The 20,969-nt window shown below is 49.8% G+C and overlaps 1 protein-coding gene across 15 annotated transcripts in view; it reads left to right on the top strand.

The window, feature by feature from the left end:
- SERGEF (secretion regulating guanine nucleotide exchange factor) overlaps positions 1–20,969 on the top strand; it is a 241,368-nt gene that overhangs the window by 206,129 nt on the left and 14,270 nt on the right. Inside the window, exon 11 of one of the 15 annotated variants that reach the window (XM_085011804.1) lies at positions 15,386–15,507. The exons of 12 other annotated variants lie outside the window; for them this stretch is intronic. In XM_085011804.1, coding sequence (XP_084867930.1) covers positions 15,386–15,468 — 83 coding nt within the window. In that variant the 3' untranslated portion in view covers positions 15,469–15,507. Of the gene's footprint in view, positions 1–15,385; positions 15,508–20,969 lie in introns of those variants that run through there. 2 more of the 15 variants (XM_085011803.1, XM_085011810.1) reach the window with 2 other exon arrangements.

Below are 20,969 nucleotides of genomic sequence, written 5' to 3' on the forward strand. Positions count from 1 at the left end.
TACAGAAAGAAGGCCCTAAAAAGACAAAACAAAACAAAACAAAACAAAACAAAAAACACACACACACAAAAACCAAAAAACCCTGGGAGTTCTCTTGTGCTGCAGCAGGTTAAGGATTCAGCATTGTCACTGCTATGGTGTGGGTCACTGGCCTGGGAACTTCCACATGCTGAAGGTGCCACCAAAAAAGATTGTTTAAAGCAGTAGACTTAATGTCATGTATATTTGACCGCAATTTTTTTTTAAAGAATAAGAATTTTAAAACCTGTTTCAAGTGCATAGCATGGTATCTGCACATAGGAAACAGTTAGTGATTATTATTAATAATCACTAATAATAATAATAATAATCCAGCACAGGAAAAGTGAAGATGGAGAAGAGGAAACATCCTCTGAGCTTTTCCAGCAGAGTCCGCAGAGCTGGGTGACAAAGAGCTAAGGACACAAGGCAGAACCTCAGCAGTTGTTGGGACGCTGCAGAGCCAGGCCCAGGCCACATGCCTCCATCAGAGCTGCTCCAAGGACCAAGCTGTGACTCCTTAGATTCACAAATTTCTGAAGTATGTCCTGCAGGGGCAGAGAGCCAGGGCCAGCTGGTGCTGAGTCACCCACTGGGCCTGGTGCTGCCAGGGGCCCAAATCTGTACCCATCTCCCAGATGACAGCAGCTGCTACATCCCAGACGCGGGTGGCTCCAGGCTCTGCAAAGAGTCAGCCTCCATCTCCCCATAATCAAGCCACAGAAATCTTCCCACGACGGTCTCTCCTCCTTCCCATGGGGTCTGAGAGCCTAGAGAAAAATCCCACCGGAAACCCGAGAGAGGAGGTGCGAGGGCCCTTTCCCTTCTCTTTGATTGCTCAAGTCCAAATGAGGCGTCTCCATTCATACATTTTTATGGAAATCCACACAGAAACAAAGACTGCAGAGGTTTTTGCAGTCTCAGCCTTGCAGGAGAGGGCCAAGCTGGCAGGGGAAGGCCCAAGGGACCCCTTTGATGGAATTGGAGAGCCTACTGTGCCTTTTTAGAGGGAAGTTTGGTGACGTGGAAGAATCTCCAGGCAGTCTGGGTTTACAGCTCAGCTGTGCCCGGTACTAGTGTTGCAGCTAGAATAAGCATTAACCTCCCTGAGTTCCTGTTGCCTTGTTTATCAAGTGGAGATACCTATCTCCTGGGATTTTTGTGAAATATAAGTAAAATATTCACACATAGAGCCTATAGCACATTATAGGTGCTTAGTAAACATGTTTTCTTTCTCTGCTGTAAAATTTCATACTTCTTTTTTTTTTTTTTTTCTTTTAGCAACTCTGAAAGGAAGAGTTTTTTTTGTTTCCTTTTTTTTTTGCCTTTTCTAGGGCTGCACCCGAGGCATATGGAGATTCCCAGGCTAGGGGTCTAATCGGAGCTGTAGCGGCTGGCCTACACCACAGCCACAGCAACACGGGATCCGAACCGTGTCTGCAACCTACACCACAGCTTGCGGCCATGCCAGATCCTTAACCCACTGAGCAAGGCCAGGGATCGAACCCGAAACTTCATGGTTCCTTGTTGGATTCGTTAACCACTGAGCCTCGATGGGAACTCCATGGTTTCCTTTTTTGTTTGTTTGTTTTAGATAAGGAAATTGGAGCTCTCAGAGGTAAAGACATTTGCCTAAATCTCCACAGGAAGTGGATGGTAGCTCTGAGTCTCTCTAAGCCTTTGACCTTGTGCTGGGAGATGCTGTTTCCTGTGTCTCACTCCATCCTGGCTGCAAGAAGGGTCACATGTGAGAGCACTTCTGGAACAGCAGCTGGGCACAATGGGCACCCAGAAAGCTGTAACCACACAGTGTCCCTGCCCTATAACAGAAAAGCATGTCCACAGTCCCAGGAGGCTGGGTGTCCTCCGCCTTGTGTCCGTCTAAGGGGGAGTGGGTTATACGCATAGTCATATGTAAAAGGTACTTTGGAAATCTCACCCATGCACAATGACCAGCGGGAAGAGCCGTTCTGATGGCAGTGGACATCCATTGCTGGTTCTTATCCCAGAGGACAAAGGAGGTCAGCCGGCCTCCCTGAATTCAGCCTGGGGTGGTGGTAACACAATCCCTGCCATGAGTGCTTGAGGAAGGAAGCAGCCTTTGGGTTGAATGCTTCATTTGCCTCTTTTTAGCTCTGTGATCTTAGCTGAGTGCCCAAGCCTCAGTTTCTGCAACCTTGAAGGCCGGGTTCGTAAAAACCAACCTGGCAGAATTGCTGCTTGGATTAAGTGATATGGAGCCAAGCTGCCTGGGTTTGAATCCTAGCTCTGCCCCTTACTGGCTGTGTAACGTGGGGCAAGTAACAGAATCTCTCTGTGTCTTGGTTTTCTTGTCTATAAAATGCGTTAGGATCTAACTCGACAGGTTATGGTGAAGATGAATGAGTAAATATACGCCAAGTGGTCAGAGTAGTGCCTAGTACATTGTATACTCCCAGTAAATGTAGTTATTATCGTTATTATTATCCCTGGCTTTTGCCTCTTCCTGGAGTGCTGGCTGATGAGGATCATAAGCTCTAGCAGCTGTGTAAACATACAGGCAGCTTGCTCTTTCTTTCTTCTTTCTTTCCTTCTCCCTCCCTCTCTTTCCTTCCTTCCTTCTTTTTTTCTGACACAGTAACTCCAGCGACCGAGTCAAGCTGGGATCCCTGGTCTCTCAGTAGACACAGGAGACAGTGTATCTGCTGGGCGGGCTTCCTGGAAGAAGAAGCCCTTTTCCTGGTCCCTGAAGGACTCTTTGGTCTGTAATGTGCAAGGCTACTTCCCTGTTGAGGGGGGTGAGATTTCATCTGAAAGGTGATGTCATTTTCCTGTCATCACAATCCAGCCCATTGCATGAGGAAGAAGCCTAACCCCCAGGCCAGACCCAGGAATGAAGGGGCTGGCCCAGGCAGGAAGCAGAGTTGATTCTGGATCTCTTGACTTGGGCCACGAGTGGGACAAGACTCTGTAGGACTGATTTCCCACCCAAGGTATTAGCACAGCGATGCCCTCAGCCCTTACAGGTGGAGACCAGGCCTGGGCCAGCAGGAGCCAGTCCTCTGATTGCATATTCACCTCCTCATTTACCCACACAATATGGGTCACACAATATCCTTTTCGATGTGAGCCTTAACCTCCTGGGAGGTACTGCCCCAGGAAGCCATGCCTTTGAGGCAATACTCCAGATAGTGCCAAGTATAAACCACTGGAAGTTCAAATGACTGGAGGCTGAGCAGAGGCTGCTGTGGATGTGTATTCCAGCCCTTTGGGGAGAGGGGAGGGTTGTTAAAAGTCAGAAGCCTCATCTTGGCAGCACTGCCTGCCTGTAGATGTGTTTGGATTGCTGTAATATTTCCTTTTCAGTGCCCCCCTAGCATTTAGTAAACTTCCTCCTGCAAATCCCGCTCCGTCTTGGCTGCACTAATGGGAGTGGAGAAAAGAGGGCTCATCCATCCTCAGGCTAAAGCTGTTCAGGGGGAGAATGCTCCCCCTCCCCTGGGGACACTGCAGTGGTGAGAGATCTCTGGAGGGTGGGAGAGAGGGCAGCCTGAGAGGCAGGGTGAAGGCTGCTCAGTTAGAGAAAGCGGCCCATCAGGGCTCATTGCTTGAGCAGAGAGCGCCGTCTTCCCGCTTCCCGGCAGGAGCCAAATGAAGCCATCTCTGGCAAAGAATTGTCTCACTCCATTGTGGGGGCTGGCAAGTCTGAAATCCTTGGGGCAAGCCAGCAGGCTGGAGCTTCAGATAAGAGTTGATGTTTCAGTCTTGAGTCCAAAGGCTTCAGGTAAGAGTTGACGTTTCAGTCTTGAGTCCAAAGGCTTCAGGTAAGAGTTGATGTTTCAGTCTTGAGTCCAAAGGCTGGAAACTCAGGCAGGGTTTCTGTGTTATAGCCTTGAGGCAAAAATTCCTTCTTCAGGAAATGTCAGTTTCTGCTTCTGTGCCCTTCAACTGATTGGATGAGGCCCACCACAGTGGATCATAAATGTTCATCACGTCTTAAAAACACCTTTACAGCAATATCTAGACTAGTGTTTGACCACACAGTTGGTCACCATGGGCTAGCCAAGGTGACACAGAATTAACCATCACGCTATGAACGGGTTGGGGTTCTCAACAAAGGCATTTCTTTCCCTCTTTCCCACCCTTCCTCCTTTTCAGAGTTATTGCTGAAGTCTGAAAAGGTTTCATTCAGTGACATCTCTGGTGCATGGCCCTGATAGCTGTTAGGGTCTGAGCAGTGAGGCCTGTGTGCCCTCCTGTTTCTCTCAGATCCTTTTTTGCTGACTTTACACTCCAGAGAATCAGTGTCCCTTCTTCCTGAGTCAAGCCCTAGAATAGCCTTTTCCACTAAAGCCATACCAGCTTTCCTCTGCATCCAGTCCAAATTGTTCCTAATCTGATTCTCGAATATAATTTTTTTTTGTCTTTTTAGGGCCATACCTGCGGCATATGGAGGTTCCCGGGCTAGGGGTTGAATCGGAGCTGTAGCCGCTGGCCTATACCACAGCCACATTAACACAGGGTCTGAGCTGCGTCTGCGGCCTACACCACAGCTCATGGCAATGCCAGATCCTTAACCCACTGAGGGAGGCCAGGGATTGACCCTGCATCCTCATGGATACTAGTCAGATTCATTAACTGCTGAGCCACGACACGAACTCCTTCTGCTTCATATATATATATTCAATGTCGCAGTTTTCAAGGTTAGATTAGAAGACCTGGGCTCTGCCACAGCAAGACTGTTAGCTGCCAAGACGATCTTTCTGGCATGTGTTAGTTAGCAGTGACCGAGAGGCTGGAAGGAAAGGCTTGATGGGGGATTAAGAGTTAACTCCCCACCTAGAATGTTTCAGGTGGCATTCTGCCTGGAAGCCGAGAGCTGGACTCTGTTCCAGTTCAGAGATTTATCCCCCGCAGGTGACCAAAATGCTTCTCACTTTAATGGAATGTGGAATTGGTTTTGCAAAAGTTTTGAAGAATGCCTCGATGCGATCGCTAAGGCAGCATAAGATTGGGGAAGGAGCTCTGGGCCAAGAATTAGAAGGCCTGGACTCTGCTCCACCAGAGTCTCTCCATGTGATTGTGGGCGGGTCACTTCCTGAATGGAGGCCTCAGCCGTGAGATACTGGAAAGTCCACCTTGCCTTTGCACAGAGCGTCTTGGCTTTCAGAGCATCTTCATCATTCGTCATCTCTGTTCTTCACTCCAGCCTCATGAGGTAGGCAGGATATATAGGTCTGGAAATGGATGGTTCCCATTTTGCAGACAAGGCTCAAAGAGATTAAATGACTTGCCTGAATTCATGTAGACAGAAGATGATAAAGCTGACACTGAGCCCAGGATCTTTAGTCCAACTTATTCTGGGGTCACCTTTTGAGTATGGTGATGTCTATCAAACTGTAAGGGAGGGAGCGCATTGGAGTGGCAGAAAGCTAGTGGGGGAGGGCACCCAGCAGGAAGGACAGTAGCGTAGAAGGGGTGACACTGCCTTCATGCCCCCAAAGCACCAAAGCTTTGGAGGGAAAGGGTAGTCTGAGTGGACGCCCATAAACCAGAGGAGGGCTGGCCTCTAGCTCCTCAAATTAAAATGTTTTCTCATGCCATTGATTCAATTCAGAAAACATTTATTGAGGCTTTATCACAGACCACGGTCTCTACGGTGGGGCGGAATAAGTAAGCAGAAGTACAGTGCAAAGCAGGCTCTCCGTCTACTTCTGTAAGCAGAAGTATAATGAAAAATTTTATATTTGAAATGTAAACAGAAGGCTTTGGATTTACAGTGGAAGGTGCATGCGATTAAGTCATCCTGGGAGATGAAGGCAAATACAGCTGAGCCCTGAAGGATGAAGCCGGATTTGACCATCAGGAGCCTGAAGGAGGAAGGGGGTCTCTGCCCTACTCTTCTTCCTTGCCCCCTCCCCCTCCTGCCGCAGCCACCCCTGCTCTGGTGCAGTGGCCTGTTTACTGCAGGACCTGGCCAGCCCGGACCCTGGTGGAGCCTCTACCCTTGCTTGTCAGATTTGCTGTGATGCCCTGAAGCAGGTACTGCAAAGTGAGAGAGATTCTGCCTGGCAGCTCTGGGAAGGTTAGAGTAGGAGGGGAGGCACACGGGGTGGCAGGTCAGAAGGAGATACCTTTCCGTGTGGTTATGCCCACCCCTCCTAAGGGGCCGAGAGGCAGGAGCTCAGGCTTTGCATGTGTGATTTTAGACTGCGAGGGTTTTGTGTCTTTATTTTAAAACTGGCTTCTCAGTCTCCCGTGCAGTTTTCTGTCAGCTCGTTGCCATGGAGAAGTCGGTTGGGGCTGAAAGCTCTGTCCCTCCCTGTGTCAGCATTTCTGGACCTGCCAGCTGCTTCCTGCTCCTTCTACAGATGGAGCAAGCATGGGACCCCACTTGGTGGGCAGACCCCTCCTCTGCAAGGCCAGCAGGAGAGGAGCCCCCTTTATCAGTGCATCGACTCAGCAGCTCTGCCTCAGGTGCCTGCCTGTGCCAGGCATCGTGCTGTGCTCTGCAGGCATGACGAGGACTGAGGCTGGGGACACACACATCTTCAGGCAGGGCTCGCCAGCATGCTGTCACACCATCCCAGTTCATCAGCCTCTTTCTTACTTCAGAATCTAAAGGACTGGGTTTGTTTCTCTTCCAAGCTTGATCGCTGTTCATTTAGAATCTCCCTGGATGTTATCTACCAGTCTCTGCCCTTCTGGATCTCATTTCTTCTCTGTGTCCCCAGTCCCTGGGGCCTGGGCAAGAGGTGCTTACCCAGGAAGTGTATGTCTAATGAAATCCTTCCTCAGACCTCTCAGGATGTCTGTGCTGAGCGGTCTTTCTTCCTCTGTTCTGAGCATAGAGGCAGAATGGGTGACAGCGTGAGCCAGTGGAAAAAGGAAGGACTTTGGAACCAGATACATCTGTGCTTGGGTTTGGGTTCCACTTTTTCCTAGCTCTGTAATCTCAAGCAAGTGGCTTCTTCACTTGGAGGCTTAGTCAAAACCAATACTCTTCTTTAAATCCGCATTACCAGTCTGTCAGTAATTCAGTACTTGAGTTTTGACATTTTAGAAAACAACACAGAAATTACTGGTGAGGAGTTCCCGCTGTGGTGCAGTAGGTTAAGGATCCGGAGTTGTCTCTTAAAAGGGCATGGGTTCAATCCCTGGCCTGGTGCAGCGGGTTAAGGATCCAGCATTGCCGCAGCTGTGGCATAGGTTGCAGCCGCAGCTCGGATTCCATCCCTGGCCCAGGAACTTCCATATGCCACAGGCACAGCCGAAAAAGAAAAAAAGAAAGAAAGAAATTACTGGTGGCTGTTTAAGCGCATCAGGCGCTCTCTGTCTATACCCATGTGGGGCTCAGCTAAGAAAAGGTACCCTGCAGAGAGTCCTTGGTGAGGATCGAGGGACCTAGACAAGTGTCCTGGCTGTATCACTGATGGACTGTTATGATCTGATCAAATTCCTTTCCTTACCAAGACCTCAGCTCCCCTTTTCCGGAAATTTAGGAATTGGATTGGGTCTTGAAGGGTTCTCTTTGCTGTCCAAATCTGAAGACTCGGCTTCAAAAGAAAAACCTTCCCTCAGCTACTGTCTACCACTGTCACCAATGCCCCAGGCTGGAGGCTGACCTCACCATGAACCCTTCTGCAGGCCTCTGGAAGCTGCTTTCCCTGGAAGCTCTGGGCTAGAACACTGGCACTGGATGCAAATATCTCTTTTGGATGTAAAAGCCCCTTTGAATGCGTGGTCTCTTTTCCCACCCCCAATCCAGTGGCTGGGCTGGGCTTGCCTCCCAACACAGTGGAGAATGCTGGAAGGAAGGTTTTTTCCTTTCTTCACCTGTGTCTTGCTTTTCCTTCGGACATGTTGCCTTTGGGAACCTTTAGCTATTGAAGATTCTTTTTTCCTGCAACCCAGGGCTCTGTGCTAAGCAATGAGAAGGATGTAGAGATAGAGGTCCCTGTCCCCACAGCCAGCCTCACAATCTGTGATGTGGATGGGTGAAATAAAGCAGCGCTGCGAAGTTCACAGAAGGCTGTCCAGGGACTCTGGTCATAGCCCTGGCCCTTGTCTTGGGCAGGTTCTCCTTTTCTCCCAACCCAATCGGCCTCTTCTGCACAGTTGAGAAGGTTAGACCAGGGATCTCTAAGGTCCCTTCCTGCTCTGAAACTGCCATTCTAAGTGCTCAGTGAAGGAGTGATTGTTGCAGACTTTCTAGAGGAAGGAGGACTTGAGCTGAGCCTTAAAGGCTAGGCTAGGATTTGGCCTGGCCCTGGATGGGGGTAGGGGGGGAGTCATGAGCACAGGGTGAGGGTGGGGCAAGACGGAGGCCCTCCTCACTGGAGTGGTCTTGGAGGAGATGGCTCTTGCCTTCCATCTGACAACCCTCATCCCCAGGGGCTTGGGTACTGGTGGTACCCACAGGATGGAGAAGCAAACCAGGCAGGCTGAAACCAGGTCTCCCTCCCTACCCAGGGATGTAGTATGTATCCAGTCTGATGCCATCAAGCAGACTCGAGGTCAAAGCCGGAAGAGGCCTCTCCAGGTCCTTTGCTTCTCACTCCAGTCAGTAGGTTCTCAGTGAGCAGGACCAGAGTAGAGCCTGAAAGGGTAAGTCTTCCTGGGAGAGCTGCCCTTCCTTCATGGTCTCTGCCTCTCCAGATGTCTTTCTGAACTCAGGGTGACAACAGGGCTATTTCTTCTGTGTCTTTGGGATTAGATGCCTCCCAGTCTCCTGGCTAAGGCTGCCAATCCTCTCCCTGTCCATACCCACAGCTTTGCAGAGCCTACCTCCTTGTTCCCCTCCAGTGGTCCCTCTTCTGCACCCTCCTGTCTCCAAACAGCCCTCTCTGTAGTCCCTCCTCCACAGTCAGGCTAAGGTGTTCAGAAAAGTGGGGTTCCCATCATGGCTCAGCAGAAATGAATCTGACTAGCATCCATGAGGACGCAGGTTTGATCCCTGGCCTTGCTTAGTGGGTAAAGGATATGGCGTTGCCTTGAGCTGTGGTGTAGGTTGCAGATGTGGCTCAGATCTGGTGTGGCTGTGGCGTAGGCCGGCGGCTACAGCTCCGATTCAACCCCTAGCCTGGAAATTTCCATATGCCGCCAGTACGGCCCTGAAAAGCTAAAAAAAAAAGATGTTTAGAAAAGTTCCCAGCCCAGTATAAGGGCTCCACAAACGTTATCAGTCATGACGACAATGACAGTGATGATTGTTTTTATCCACATTTTGCTTTGGATAAAACCACAGCTCTGATTCTGCTCCTCTCTTGCCCCAAAGCTTTAGTGGCTTCTGATTGCCTCCTGAATAGAGTCCAAATCTTTAACCAGACCTCTTGAGGATTGTATTTCCTGAGCCATCAGCAATGAGACACCCCTGCTTATCACCCCCAATTTAATCCCTTCTACTATGTTTCTCACTTCCTCTTCTTCCAAACTAAACTGCCACCACTAGCTCTACGAGCGCCATCTTCCTCCTCAGCAAGGCCTTTGCTGGCATGCTTCCTCCTTGGAATGCCCTTCTTCCCCTCTCCCCTTTCTTTTTCTGCTCAGCGGTCTCTGCTGATCCCCTAGACTTGATGGCAGATGCCACGGAAAGTTTATCCTATATCCCTGCTGGCATCTATCAAATTAAAAATAAATAAATAAAAGTGTTTTATGAATGACTGCAAAGACCTGGTTCAGTCCCTGTTTTCAAGCAAGCCAGAGTTTGCATGTGGAAGCTCAGTGGCCAAGGCCTGTCCAGCCAGGCCTCGATGTCTGTCTATTTCCTTGGAAGTGCTGGAAGTTCCCTATTGTCGGTGGGCACATATTCCATCAACCAGTTCCATTGGTCTTGAGCCCTTTATTCTGTGTGCAGACAAACTGGCAGGAGAGGAAGAAACCCAGGGAGACCATACCCGCTGGGGAGTTAGCACCTGCTAGGTCAGGGTAGGGCTCAGCCATCCGAGCTGTAGCGGCTGGTATGAGCCCGGAATGTCAGTGTCCTGGAGGGCCCATTTGGAGTCCTCCAACAGGAGGCCAACGGGTCCTCCAGAGGAATTATTAGGGTAATTATTATTGGGCATTCACATTCCAAGGGGCTCCAGCCAGAGAGCAACTTGGTGGACAGGTGAGAGGATCAGGCCCTTAGGGTATGGGATGGCTGGAGGGTCCAGGCAGAGTGTGACCGTCCTGCCCAGCCAGCCTCTAGCCCTAGAAGCCCCAGGTGATGACTGGGCAGTCCCAGTGGGAGTCAGCAGGGAGGCCGTCAGAGGGAAATGGTCTCCCTTTCTGGTCAGGATTGACTTGGAAACAGGCATGCCCTCCAGTTGGAAGCATTTTGAGGATTGTATTTCCTGAGCCATCAACAATGAGACGCCCCTGGGTAGGCGGCCTAGGGGAGCCAGTGGCTGACCTGTCCTCAGGCCCAGAGGTGAGTGCTGCCCCCTTCTTGTGGTTCAGCCTAGCCCACGAGGCCCTGGCCTTCATTTCAAACTCAAGCCATGATCACGCCTCCCTCTGGGCCACCATTTGGAAAAGCCAATCTCAGGCTGATACTCGCTGCCTGTGAATGGCGTGGAATTAGGCTAATCAGTGGCTCTTAATTCCCCAACAAATGTGGATGCTGTGCTAATTGCCAGGGTCCACGCCGGCAGATCCCTGGTTGGTGGCATCAAACAAGAGAAGTGGTAATTTGGGGGCTGGAGTGGGGGAGGGCCTGCTTTGTTGGCTGAGCCAGTTAAAAACTGTATTACCCCTTGAGTGAGGCACAGTGCAGAGAGCCAGGACCTGGCCTCCAGGGGGCTGGATGCGTGGCCCTTAAGTGTGTTTGTAGGAACAGTTTTTGGTCCATTAATGGGATTTTGTTGTTGTTCCCCAAGGAAGATTCCACCGGCAGCCTGGCATGGCACTGCCAGGGCAGCTCACTGGGGATAACGCATCCCGAACCTTGGTCTGCTGTTACCATGGCAACATGGCATTTCCAGGCAACCTTACTGGCATCTGCTGTTGTGCAAGATTCAGATGGAGAAGGGCCACTGCTTTCTCCATTGGAGAGAGAGCAAGTTGTGAAGACAGAGAGCCATGCATCAAGGACCAGGATCTTAAAGGAAAATGCTTGATGAAATGAAATTTGAATGTCCGTTATAGTCTCTTAGGGAGAGCTTTGGGATGAGAACTCCTAGAGGAGAAAAGTAAGGGGCGATGGGGGAACGTAGTGGGAGAAGTGTGGCAAAGGCCTTGATGGGGTGGTGCTGGAGTGTGGAGATGCATAGGCATTTCAGCGTGGCAGGAGAACGGACATGAGTGGAGGTGGGCAAGGGTTGCCTCTCTGAAACCTACTGGTTTGAGCCCTCTTAAGCAAAAGCCTGACCTTTGACCTCATTCCACCCCAGTTATATCCTATGCCTCCCTCTCCTGAGGTATGGAACCTGATCTCCACATCTCACACCTCCCATCAGGTGGACCTGTCTTGCTTTCTGTCTTGATCCATAGTTGTTTGCAGTATCTCATGTGCCCACTAGAATCATTGAACCTTTACCCTGGGGAGGGGAGACCAAGACCCAGAGAGGAAAGTGCTTGCCAAAGGTCCCCAGCCTTACAGAGGCCATGGAACATAAGGGTTAGAACTTAGGATCCAGAGAAAGATTGACCTTGGTTTGAATCCTGGCTCCACCCCATAGTTTTCCAATGAGCCTGAGCCTCACCTTCTTTAGGGGCAAAATAGGAATGCTAAACCTTCCTGCCCTGTTGGGATATTATGGGTGTGAAATGAGATCATGGAAATAGTAGAGCAGAATTCCTGATATGTGGTAAGAACTCAGGAAATGTTGGTTATTCAGAGACTGGGAATTTCTTAAAAATGAGGACTATCTTATTCATCTTTGCTTATTCCTCCAGCTCCTTCTGTGCGCACATGAGGCACCCAAATAGCACTCTCTCTGGAGCTGATATGAGAAGGATGTTTGTTAGCTGGATGAACGCATGAGTGCTTGGAATAAACATTGGTGGGCCCTGTGCTCCTGCTGAATGTTTTCAGCTTCGGTGCTGTTTGATCTCCCTCAGACTGGAACCAAGCCAGGCTAAAAGTCTGTCCTGTGTCACTCTGCATCCACAGTAAAGTGGCTTGCCCATTCAAGTTCCAAACCTACTGGCTCTGTGGCCCAGGACTGACACCCCCCAGGGCTGTGAGTTTCTTCAACATCAGATGGAGTCATTTCCTCTTAATCTTTGGGCACAATTTAGGGTATTTCTGGTAACTAATGTATAGCTTTATCATATATAAGAAGTTTCCATTCCCTCTCCCAAGAGGCTCACTGTAGCACGGAGTTCATCAGGTGTAAAATCCCAGGTTGCAGTGGGGACCCTGAGACTCAGTAGCAGGGAATGGCTGGTCCAAAAGCACTGAGCAGGAAGTGCTGGAGGAGGGGCATGGTCCTGTCTTCTGGTCCCAATGCTGGTGGTTTTCCCACTGGGTGGAGTCTCTCTGGGTCTGTGGTTCTTCCATGGATGTGATCCCAGTAAGGTAAGGAGCACTGGGCTTGGACTCAGATGCCCTGATTTCAGCCATGGCCCCATCACCTACAGGGGTGCAGGTCTTAAGCAGGTCATCTCTCTTCTTGACATGCTCCCTTTCTGATCTTCCTGCGTTGGGTCTGTAGTGGTACTGAGAGTGCTTTGGAAAGTCTGAGATCCCAATTTAGTGGCTGGGGAGAGAGAGAGACATTGCTTCCAGCCAGTGAAGCCATCACAAGCTACTTCAAGCTGAGCAAGGCTGCCGCCCCAGCAGGTCCAGATGTGCTGTGGAATGACAACCTGGGCATGTTGGAAAGTACACTCCATTGTCCTGAAACATTCACCATCAGAGCTGGAAGGGCCCTTGGAGATCAGTAAAGCTGGTGCCTTCAGTTCACAGATGCGGAAACAGAGGCCCTTGAGAGATGGTGACTCACCCAAGACCATGTGCTGAGTTGGTGGCAGAGCCGCCCCGTGCTCTTCCTAAAGGGCCTTGTTGCAGCCGTGCCCAGCCTAGCACTTGCCCTTGCTCCGAGTGCCACTTGTGATTTCATTTTAGCATCAGATTTTTAAGAAGAAGGTTTTTTTTTTTAAAGAACTGTATATATCAGACAGTATTTTTAACAGTGTTAGTTTTTTTAAATTTTATTTTATTGGAGTATAGTTGATTTACAATGTTGTATTAGTTTCAGGTGTACAGCAAAGTGAATCCGTCATACATATAAATATATCCATTCTTTTTTCCCCCTATATGTTATTACAGACTATTGTGTAGATTTTCTTGTGCTTTATAGCAGGTTCTTATTAATCATCTATTTTATATAGTAGGGTATATATGTTATTCCACCCTCCCAATTCTTCCCTCCCTTCAACAATTTCACTTATGTAACCATAAGGTTGGTTTTGAAATCTGAGTTTGTTTCTGTTTTTTAAATAAGTTCTTTTGTATCATTTTTATTAGATTCCACATATAAGTGATATGATATTTGTCTTTCTCTGTCTGACTTACCTCACTTAGTATGATAATCTCCAGGTCCATCCATGTTGCTGCAAATGGCATTATTTCATTCTTTTTTATGGCTGAATAATATTCCATTGTGTAAATGTACCACATCTTCTTTATCCATTCCTCTGTTGATAGATGCTTAGGTTGCTTCCATGTCTTAGCTATTGTAAATAGTGCTACAATGAACATTGGGGTACATGTAAATTTTTGAATTATGGTTTTCTCCAGATATATGACCAGAAGTAGGATTGCTAGATCATGTGATAGTCCTCTAGTTTTTTAAAGAACCCCTGTACTATCCTCCATAGGTTGCACCAATTTACTTTCCCACTAACAGTATAGAAATGTTCCCTTAACAGTGTTAGTTTTTAAATTATTTATTATAAAAGTAATATAATCATTGAAGAAAATTTGGGTAACACAGAAATGTTCTCTTTAGAAGATAACAAACTGAGTGATATTCATAAACTCGAAATAACCCTATAGACAGGCTGCTGTTCTTAAAAGGGAGGCTTTTAGACCAGTGGTCCCTTATACCCTGTAACATTTTCTACAAGTTTAGCTACAGAGAGGCGGAGAGTAACAATCTGTAAGGCCTCTAAGGACCTAATTTAGTTCTACAGACTTGCGATAGTTAGATACACTACTAATATGAGTTGTTGACATCTGTAGAATCTCTTCTCGGTAACAAACCACTTCCTCGTAGGTGTTCTCATTTGATTATTTGATCATTTTAAGAATCCTGGAGGGAGGGGGAAAAAAAAGGAATCCTGTAAGGTAGGGAAAACAAGGATTATTTTCCCAATGCAAAATGAGAAATTTGAGCCGCAGAGAGATTAAGTAATTTGCTCAAGATTACATATCTCGTAAGTAGTGGAGCTACTGACTTCAAAGTAATACTTGGCATAAGGAAAACAGAAGATACCTAGTAAATATTGGTGAATGAATTAATTAATGTTTGACTCCCCTTCTAGGGAAGTCAATAGAAATCCTCTGGTCCAGTGGGAAGCCCTAGGATTCCATGGGAACAGTTGGGGGTACTGGGGGGCTGAGTTGATGGGACTCTGAGCCCCTCGCCCCTGCTCCAATCAGAGTAGCTTCTGTGTTATCTGCTTTACCCACTGGGGGATTGCAAACAATTTAGCTAATCTCACTCTTCCACCAGTGGTTCGCAAACCCTGGTGTGTATGGCAGCCTCTGTGGGAGATTCTGACAGCTGCTCTGAGGTGTGTGCCAGGACTCTGATTGTTAACAGGTGCAGACAGTCGTCAGGCCAAGGTTAGAGAACAGTGGTCCACTTCTTGGAGTTGAAGCAGGTAAGGCCCGGGGAGACGCAGGGAGCTCCCCTTAGTCTTACAGCCCCATGGGAGCAGAGGCCCCACTAGGAGTTTAATCCTCGCTACCTCATCTGCTGCCCTTCCCCCCACACCACAACTACAGCTGAGCCAGAAAACAAATGACACAGCAGAGAATAACAGAACGGTTTCCATAGCAATGCTTCATGGTTTATGCCTGTCAGGACATCTCAGACAAACACTCATCTGAACCCTTAGCTAGAACTTGTGTGAAATCTTATCTACTTGTTCCACGCAAGGGGTCTGGGGGATGGGAGGACAGAAGAGGGCTGGTGAGTGTGCTTTTGTCACATGCCCCCCTACTGGGGACTTTCCCAAATTTACTAACAGCCCGCAGCAGGTAGGGCAGACGAAGGAGGGCTAGGAATGGCTTCTGGGTAAGAGGCATGGGGCTGTACCAGAGCGAATGGGAAGATGGGGATGGGAGCAAGTGCCACCTGGGTCTGTATCATGTGATGCACTCTGTGCTGGGCACAGTACCTATTCATTTAAAAAAAAAAAAAAGTGAAAGAAAGATGATTGTCTTTATTTATAGATGAAGAAACCAAAGCTCGGACATACACAGGAGGTGACAGAAGCAAGATCAAATCCAAGCCTGCCAGGCTCCACAGCTCCTGAGAAACAACTGCTTTCAGATTCTCTGGTCACTGAGTGAGGACTTGGCATGTACCCTGCCCAGCTGGCTCTTCCTGGTCTCAGGAAGGGGAGGGTCGGTCTCCAGGCAGCTGGGTGGATGCTCATTCAAAGAGCTGAGATGGACCCTGCCAGGGCAGGGTGGGTCCTAGAGCTGGAGGTAGAATCTGTCCAGTCTTTAGCTGCAATATCTCCTTCCCTGACAACTAGGGTTCCTCTGCCCTTCAAACTCCAGGTTCCTTTGACATGGGGTGCCTGTCCGTCCCCTTCACACACACGTACTGCAGATCCGTGGCCCCTGTGGACGACCTGCCCAGCTCTCTGACTTGACCTCCCCTCTGGGGAAGGAGCTCCTCCTGGGACAGGTGACACCCATCCATTCCTAGAACAGATGTGCACTGAGCACCTTTAATGTACTTGTATCTGTTCCAAGTGGTAGCGATGCAGCAGTTGAACAAAATGAAATTTCTGCCCTCTTGGAGTGGTCCATTCTCATGGGGAGACAGACGAATAAGTATATGATGGGCAATGGCATGCTGGGAGGGAAAATCAAACAGTATGAGGGGATGAAAGATGGGGTTGAGGGGTCAGGGAAGGCCCTCTGAGAAGGTGACATTTGAACTAAGGCCCAAAGGAAGGGAGGGAGAGAAAGAACCTCGTGGGCATCTAAGGAGGAGCATTCCAGGCAGAGGGAACAGCCAGTGTGAAAGAAAGGCCAGAAGCGTGGCCATTTGGAGGAATAGCAAGGAGGCCGGTGTGGCTGGTGAGGATGAGAGTGGCAGCAGTGGCATCACAGAGGGAGCTGGGTACCAGATGGTGTGGAAATTTATAGGCCAAGAGCCAGACTTTGAATTTCCTTCTGAGCTAGGGTGCCCCTAGGGGATTTACACTCTGGGGACAAGTGCCTGGCTTCAGCCTTCGAGACTCCAGCCCCCTTGTCTAGAAGGGGAATCTGTCACCTGGGATGAGCCCACAGGAGGCTGAGTAGTGCCTACTGGGGACAGGAACAGTCACGCAGGCAGGGATCCCGGCAGGACTCACCAAGCTTCCCTGGCTGCAGTTGTGTGTCTTTTCAGGGCCAGAGCTAAAGAGCATCTCAGAGCTACCTACCCCCAGGCCCTCATTTCTGGGCAGCCTCATGCTCCTCAGAAGTTAGAAAGCATCCCAAAGAGAGTCTGGCAGCAGGGCTGCAGCATTCCCTGTGCCAACTCTGCATCCTCCAGGAATGCCACTTCTCCTGCTGAGCCCGCCCCCGGAGCGGGGAGCCCTAGGCCCGCATATTCCAGCCCAGCAGCCTGGCCACTCTGCAGGCTGAAGAATGCAGCTTCCATGGGACCGGTGGGGGAACTCAGGCTGGTGGGTTATAATTATCCAAAATGGCAATTTTATTTCACATGTTACATGTTTTTTTTATGAAGTAGGGACATTCACAAAGGAAAATTATATATTAGCCCATGTCGTACACATGCGTCCCAGGCATGCGCTTCATTCAGGACGCTGGAACTCAGGGTGTGAGGAGTACCATGTTGGCCCCATCAAATCATAAGCGCACCCTCACCCCTCGAGTTGCCCACCGCTTACCTGGTGGCTCCTGCCATTCGTTATTCCCACCATTTCCCACTTCTCACACAGGCCCTTCATCCATTTCCGATGAGCGCCTCCATCTTAAAACGTCCATATCAGAACTTGGGATTTTCTCCCCAAACAGATCCCTCCTCCCCACAAGCGTCCTCACCCTCATAAACAGCACTACTCCCCTCGATCCCTTGTTTCACCCCTGCCCTATGAAATTCCATCGGTGGGTCCTACACACCCTGCTTCCACAATAGATTGTAAATCCTTCTGTTTCTCTGTCCCCACTGCTGCCAGCCCGCTCCGAGCCACCATCCACCCACCCCTGCCCAGTCCTCTGCAGTGCAGGAGCCTCCAGAACCCTCTCCCTCCGCATTGCCCTTCACCCAGGGGCCTTTTGGGAAATCAGGCCTGCACACTCCCGGCTTAAAACCCTCGGGGCTTCTCGGCCTACTCACAGTACATCCCGACCCCTCACCCTGAAACCCCCTTCATGGTTTGTGCCTGTCAGGACATCTCAGACAAACACTCATCTGAACCCTTAGCTAGAACTTGTGTGAGGCCTTCCCGAGGCCCTGCCTCCCCCGCACTCAGTCTCCCACTGGCCTCCTGCCTATTCCTGGAACCGGCAAGACTCCTCCCCACTTCAAGCCTTTCTGTTGGTTTTCTCTGCCTGGAAAGCTCTTTCTCCAGGTGATTGTATGGCTGGCACCTTCTCATCTTTCAGGTCACAGCTCAGAGGCGACCGTACTGGAGAGCACTTCCTACCACCTGTCCTTCTAATGGTATCACTCTGTTTTGTTTTCTTCATTACCTCTTATCACTAGCCACACACTGATTGTGCATGCCTCTTGCTTGCTGGTCCCCACTGGAATGAAAGCCCCCTGAGGACAGGGGCCTTGAGTCTTGTCCTCTGCTCTACCCCTCCCCCTGGAGCTGTACTTGACCCTCAAGGGCACGCTGTAGCTATTTATCCACACATTTGTTCATTCTCCTCTGGTAGCTAAGCCCATAGATAAACAGGTGGAGCACAGAAGAATTTTAGGGCAATGGAACTATAATGGTGGCTATGTCTTTATGCATTTGTTCAAACCCATAGAATGTACACTACCAAGCATGACCTCGAATGTACACTGTGGGCTTTGGGCCATAAGGACATAGCCAAGCAGATTCATCAGTTGTAGCAAATGCACCTGTTGGGTAGGGGATGTTGATCGTGGAGAGGCTGTGAGGGGGCCGCAGGGAACTTTCTGTACTTTGCACTCAGTTTTTCTATGAACCTAAAACTGGTCATATTTTTAAGAAGGAAAAAATATGCATTAATGCAAATTAAAAGTATTAATTCCTTAGTTGTCTCCTATTTTGTACTATAAGGTTTTTTTTGTCTTTTTTTTTTTTTTTTTTTTTTTTTTTTTTTTTTTAGGGCTGCACCTGTGGCATATGGAGGGTCCCAGGCTAGGGGTCCATCGGAGCTGTAGCCACTGGCCTATGCCACAGCCACAGCAATGCCAGATCTGAGCCACATCTGCAACCTACGCCACATCTCATGACAGTGCCGGATCCTTAACCCAGTGAGCGAGGCTGGGGATTGAACCTGCGTCCTCATGGATACTAGTCAGATTCATTTCCATTGAGCCACGACGGGAACTCCTGGACTATAAATTTTTTAATGGCATGAAGTTCAATAAAAGTTTACTGGAAAAAAAAATCAATAAGAGACAGACTCTATTCCCAAGGGAGTTTGGTCCCTCTGAAGAATTGGCTGCTGCCTTTTGGGGTGAACCTTTTCCAGGGCACTCATCTCCCTGCGCTGTGGCGGTGGGATGAGTAACCAAGCGCTTGTACTGTGGGGGAGCCTGGTCGCTGTGTACCCAGTGGAATGGACTGAATTGGGTGCAGCACTCAACCCAGAGCCGACAATCAGTAGGTCTTGTGCAGTGACTGGAAAGTGTAGGGAGAAATCCTTCTCAGGTTTTTTTTGCATCATCCAGTAGCTTCTCGGCAAACTCTAGTGCCCTGACCTCCTAAATGCTTGTTGGTTTCTCCTGGACCTGCTGCTGGGTTCCAGAACAGACCTTCGTATGCCCACCCCTACTGTGCTCTAGCTCCCAGCCTCCTCCTACACACCAGTGGTTCTAGACACTGTGGGAAGAACAGTGTCCAGAGGCTCTGCTGTGATGGGGTTTCAGGAGCACCTGCTTTGGGCCCCAGGCCTACATTGTGTCCCTGCCCCTCTGCGGGTGCTCCCCAGAGGTATTTGATGGAGACAACTTGAAATTTCCAATCAGGTCCTAACAATAGCACCCAGGCTGGGCCAGGGGAGGCAGAGTACAGAAGCGATTTAGGGTGTTTGTGGGCTCTGGGTTCAGCAAGAGTCAGTGGGCTTGGACTCCTGCTGGGCCAATGTGACCTCAGGCTAAAGTGATACAGGGAGCCTTTGGGATCCAGTGCCCATCTAGATAGAGCCCTGGGCCTGCTCTGGAGACCGTACTTATAGAGGGAGGATGACAGCTTGGCATCTACCAAGAGGAAGGGGCCCTGACTGGCCACGGGGATGGGCCACCAGGTCATGTAGAGGGATGATGATATATCCCTTGGAGTAAAGAAGTCTTAGTGGATAAGAGAGCTGTGTGCAAACACTTCACGGGATTAAATGCCCCCAGGTGCCATGCTATGCCCTCACCGCTCCATTGCCAGACCCAGACTCCTGCTGGCAGCACCAGACTCTACATCTACTCATTCACAGCCTCGCCTTCACACCACATCCCAGGGCGTGCGAGGCATGCTCATCTTTAGACCTCTCGCAGCCAGTTTCTTCATCTGTAGAGTGTGATCAAAATACCCGCTTCCCAAGGCTGCACGGTTAAATGAGGTGGGTCAGGCAGGGCCCTTAGCATAATACATGGTCATGGCGGGCCCTTGAGAGGTTAAGTTGCCTTTTCTGTTCCTTCTCCCAGTGCAGCCAAGGAGCCCAGAAAGCCAGCACTTCTGACAGAGAACGCAGAATTCAGAAAGACAGTCTGTGGGGAGGAGTTTAGTTGTTTATAAAACAGGCCAACACGTTTCCACCTCGTAAGTTCTAAATCCATCATCCCTAGCTCCCTCAATCTAAGAATAGTCCCCCAGTGGAGCCAACGTGCCGCAGCACGCTCTCTCCGCAGGTGACCGAGGCCGGGCAGCACAGCAGCCGAAGCGCCTCCTCCTCCTCCTCCTGGGGGTGGGGGTGGGGAGGGCTGCCTCTCCCAGCTCTGCTGTTTCTGAACCACTATCAGATTCAGCTTTCTCTCCCTTCCAAGTCCTGCCTCACTGGGCTGTTTTAACCATCAAACGCGGTGCCTGCAGTGATGCAAAGGGAGAGATAGCAGTGGGAAGGCATGTAGGTGGGGACCTTGGCCCCACTCAGGACCCCAGTGTCCTCTTCTGTAATGGGAAAACTGAACAACCTTTTAACCTGGGGGGTTCTACAGGAGGTCCTAGGGCAGTCCCAGCCTTGCAGCCTCAGAAGGAGACCTCTGAGGGCAAACCCGTTAGTTCAGCCCATTTTTATGTATCACCTGAACCAAGGCCATGCCTCTGTCAGATCCAAGGGAGCTACGCTGAGGACCTGGGTGTATATCCCCCTCCTCTGCTCCTCTGCCTCCACCTTCTCTCCCTCTCTCTCCCTCTTGCTCTCTCATACACGCCTATACCCACCCACACCATCACACGAATTCTCCAGGCTCAGAAGGACCTTTGCATTGTCCCACCCCAAACTCTACCCCCTACAGAAATACTCTCTCCAGCTGGGGGCTCAGGACCAGCCTGCTGGTCCTTACAGTGCTTTTCCTGCATGTGGATCTCCTTCCCATATCGTGGGCTCCCTTTTGGCTTCCAGGAGAGAACAGGACAGCTCCATACCCCTGCTAGCCTTCATT

Source organism: Sus scrofa, chromosome 2, assembly GCF_054392235.1.
Source record: "Sus scrofa isolate SSC_HxYL_T2T_F1_AM1 chromosome 2, Sscrofa_HxYL_maternal_Yorkshire_Landrace_v2.0, whole genome shotgun sequence".
In the NCBI taxonomy this organism is placed as follows: domain Eukaryota; kingdom Metazoa; phylum Chordata; class Mammalia; order Artiodactyla; family Suidae; genus Sus; species Sus scrofa.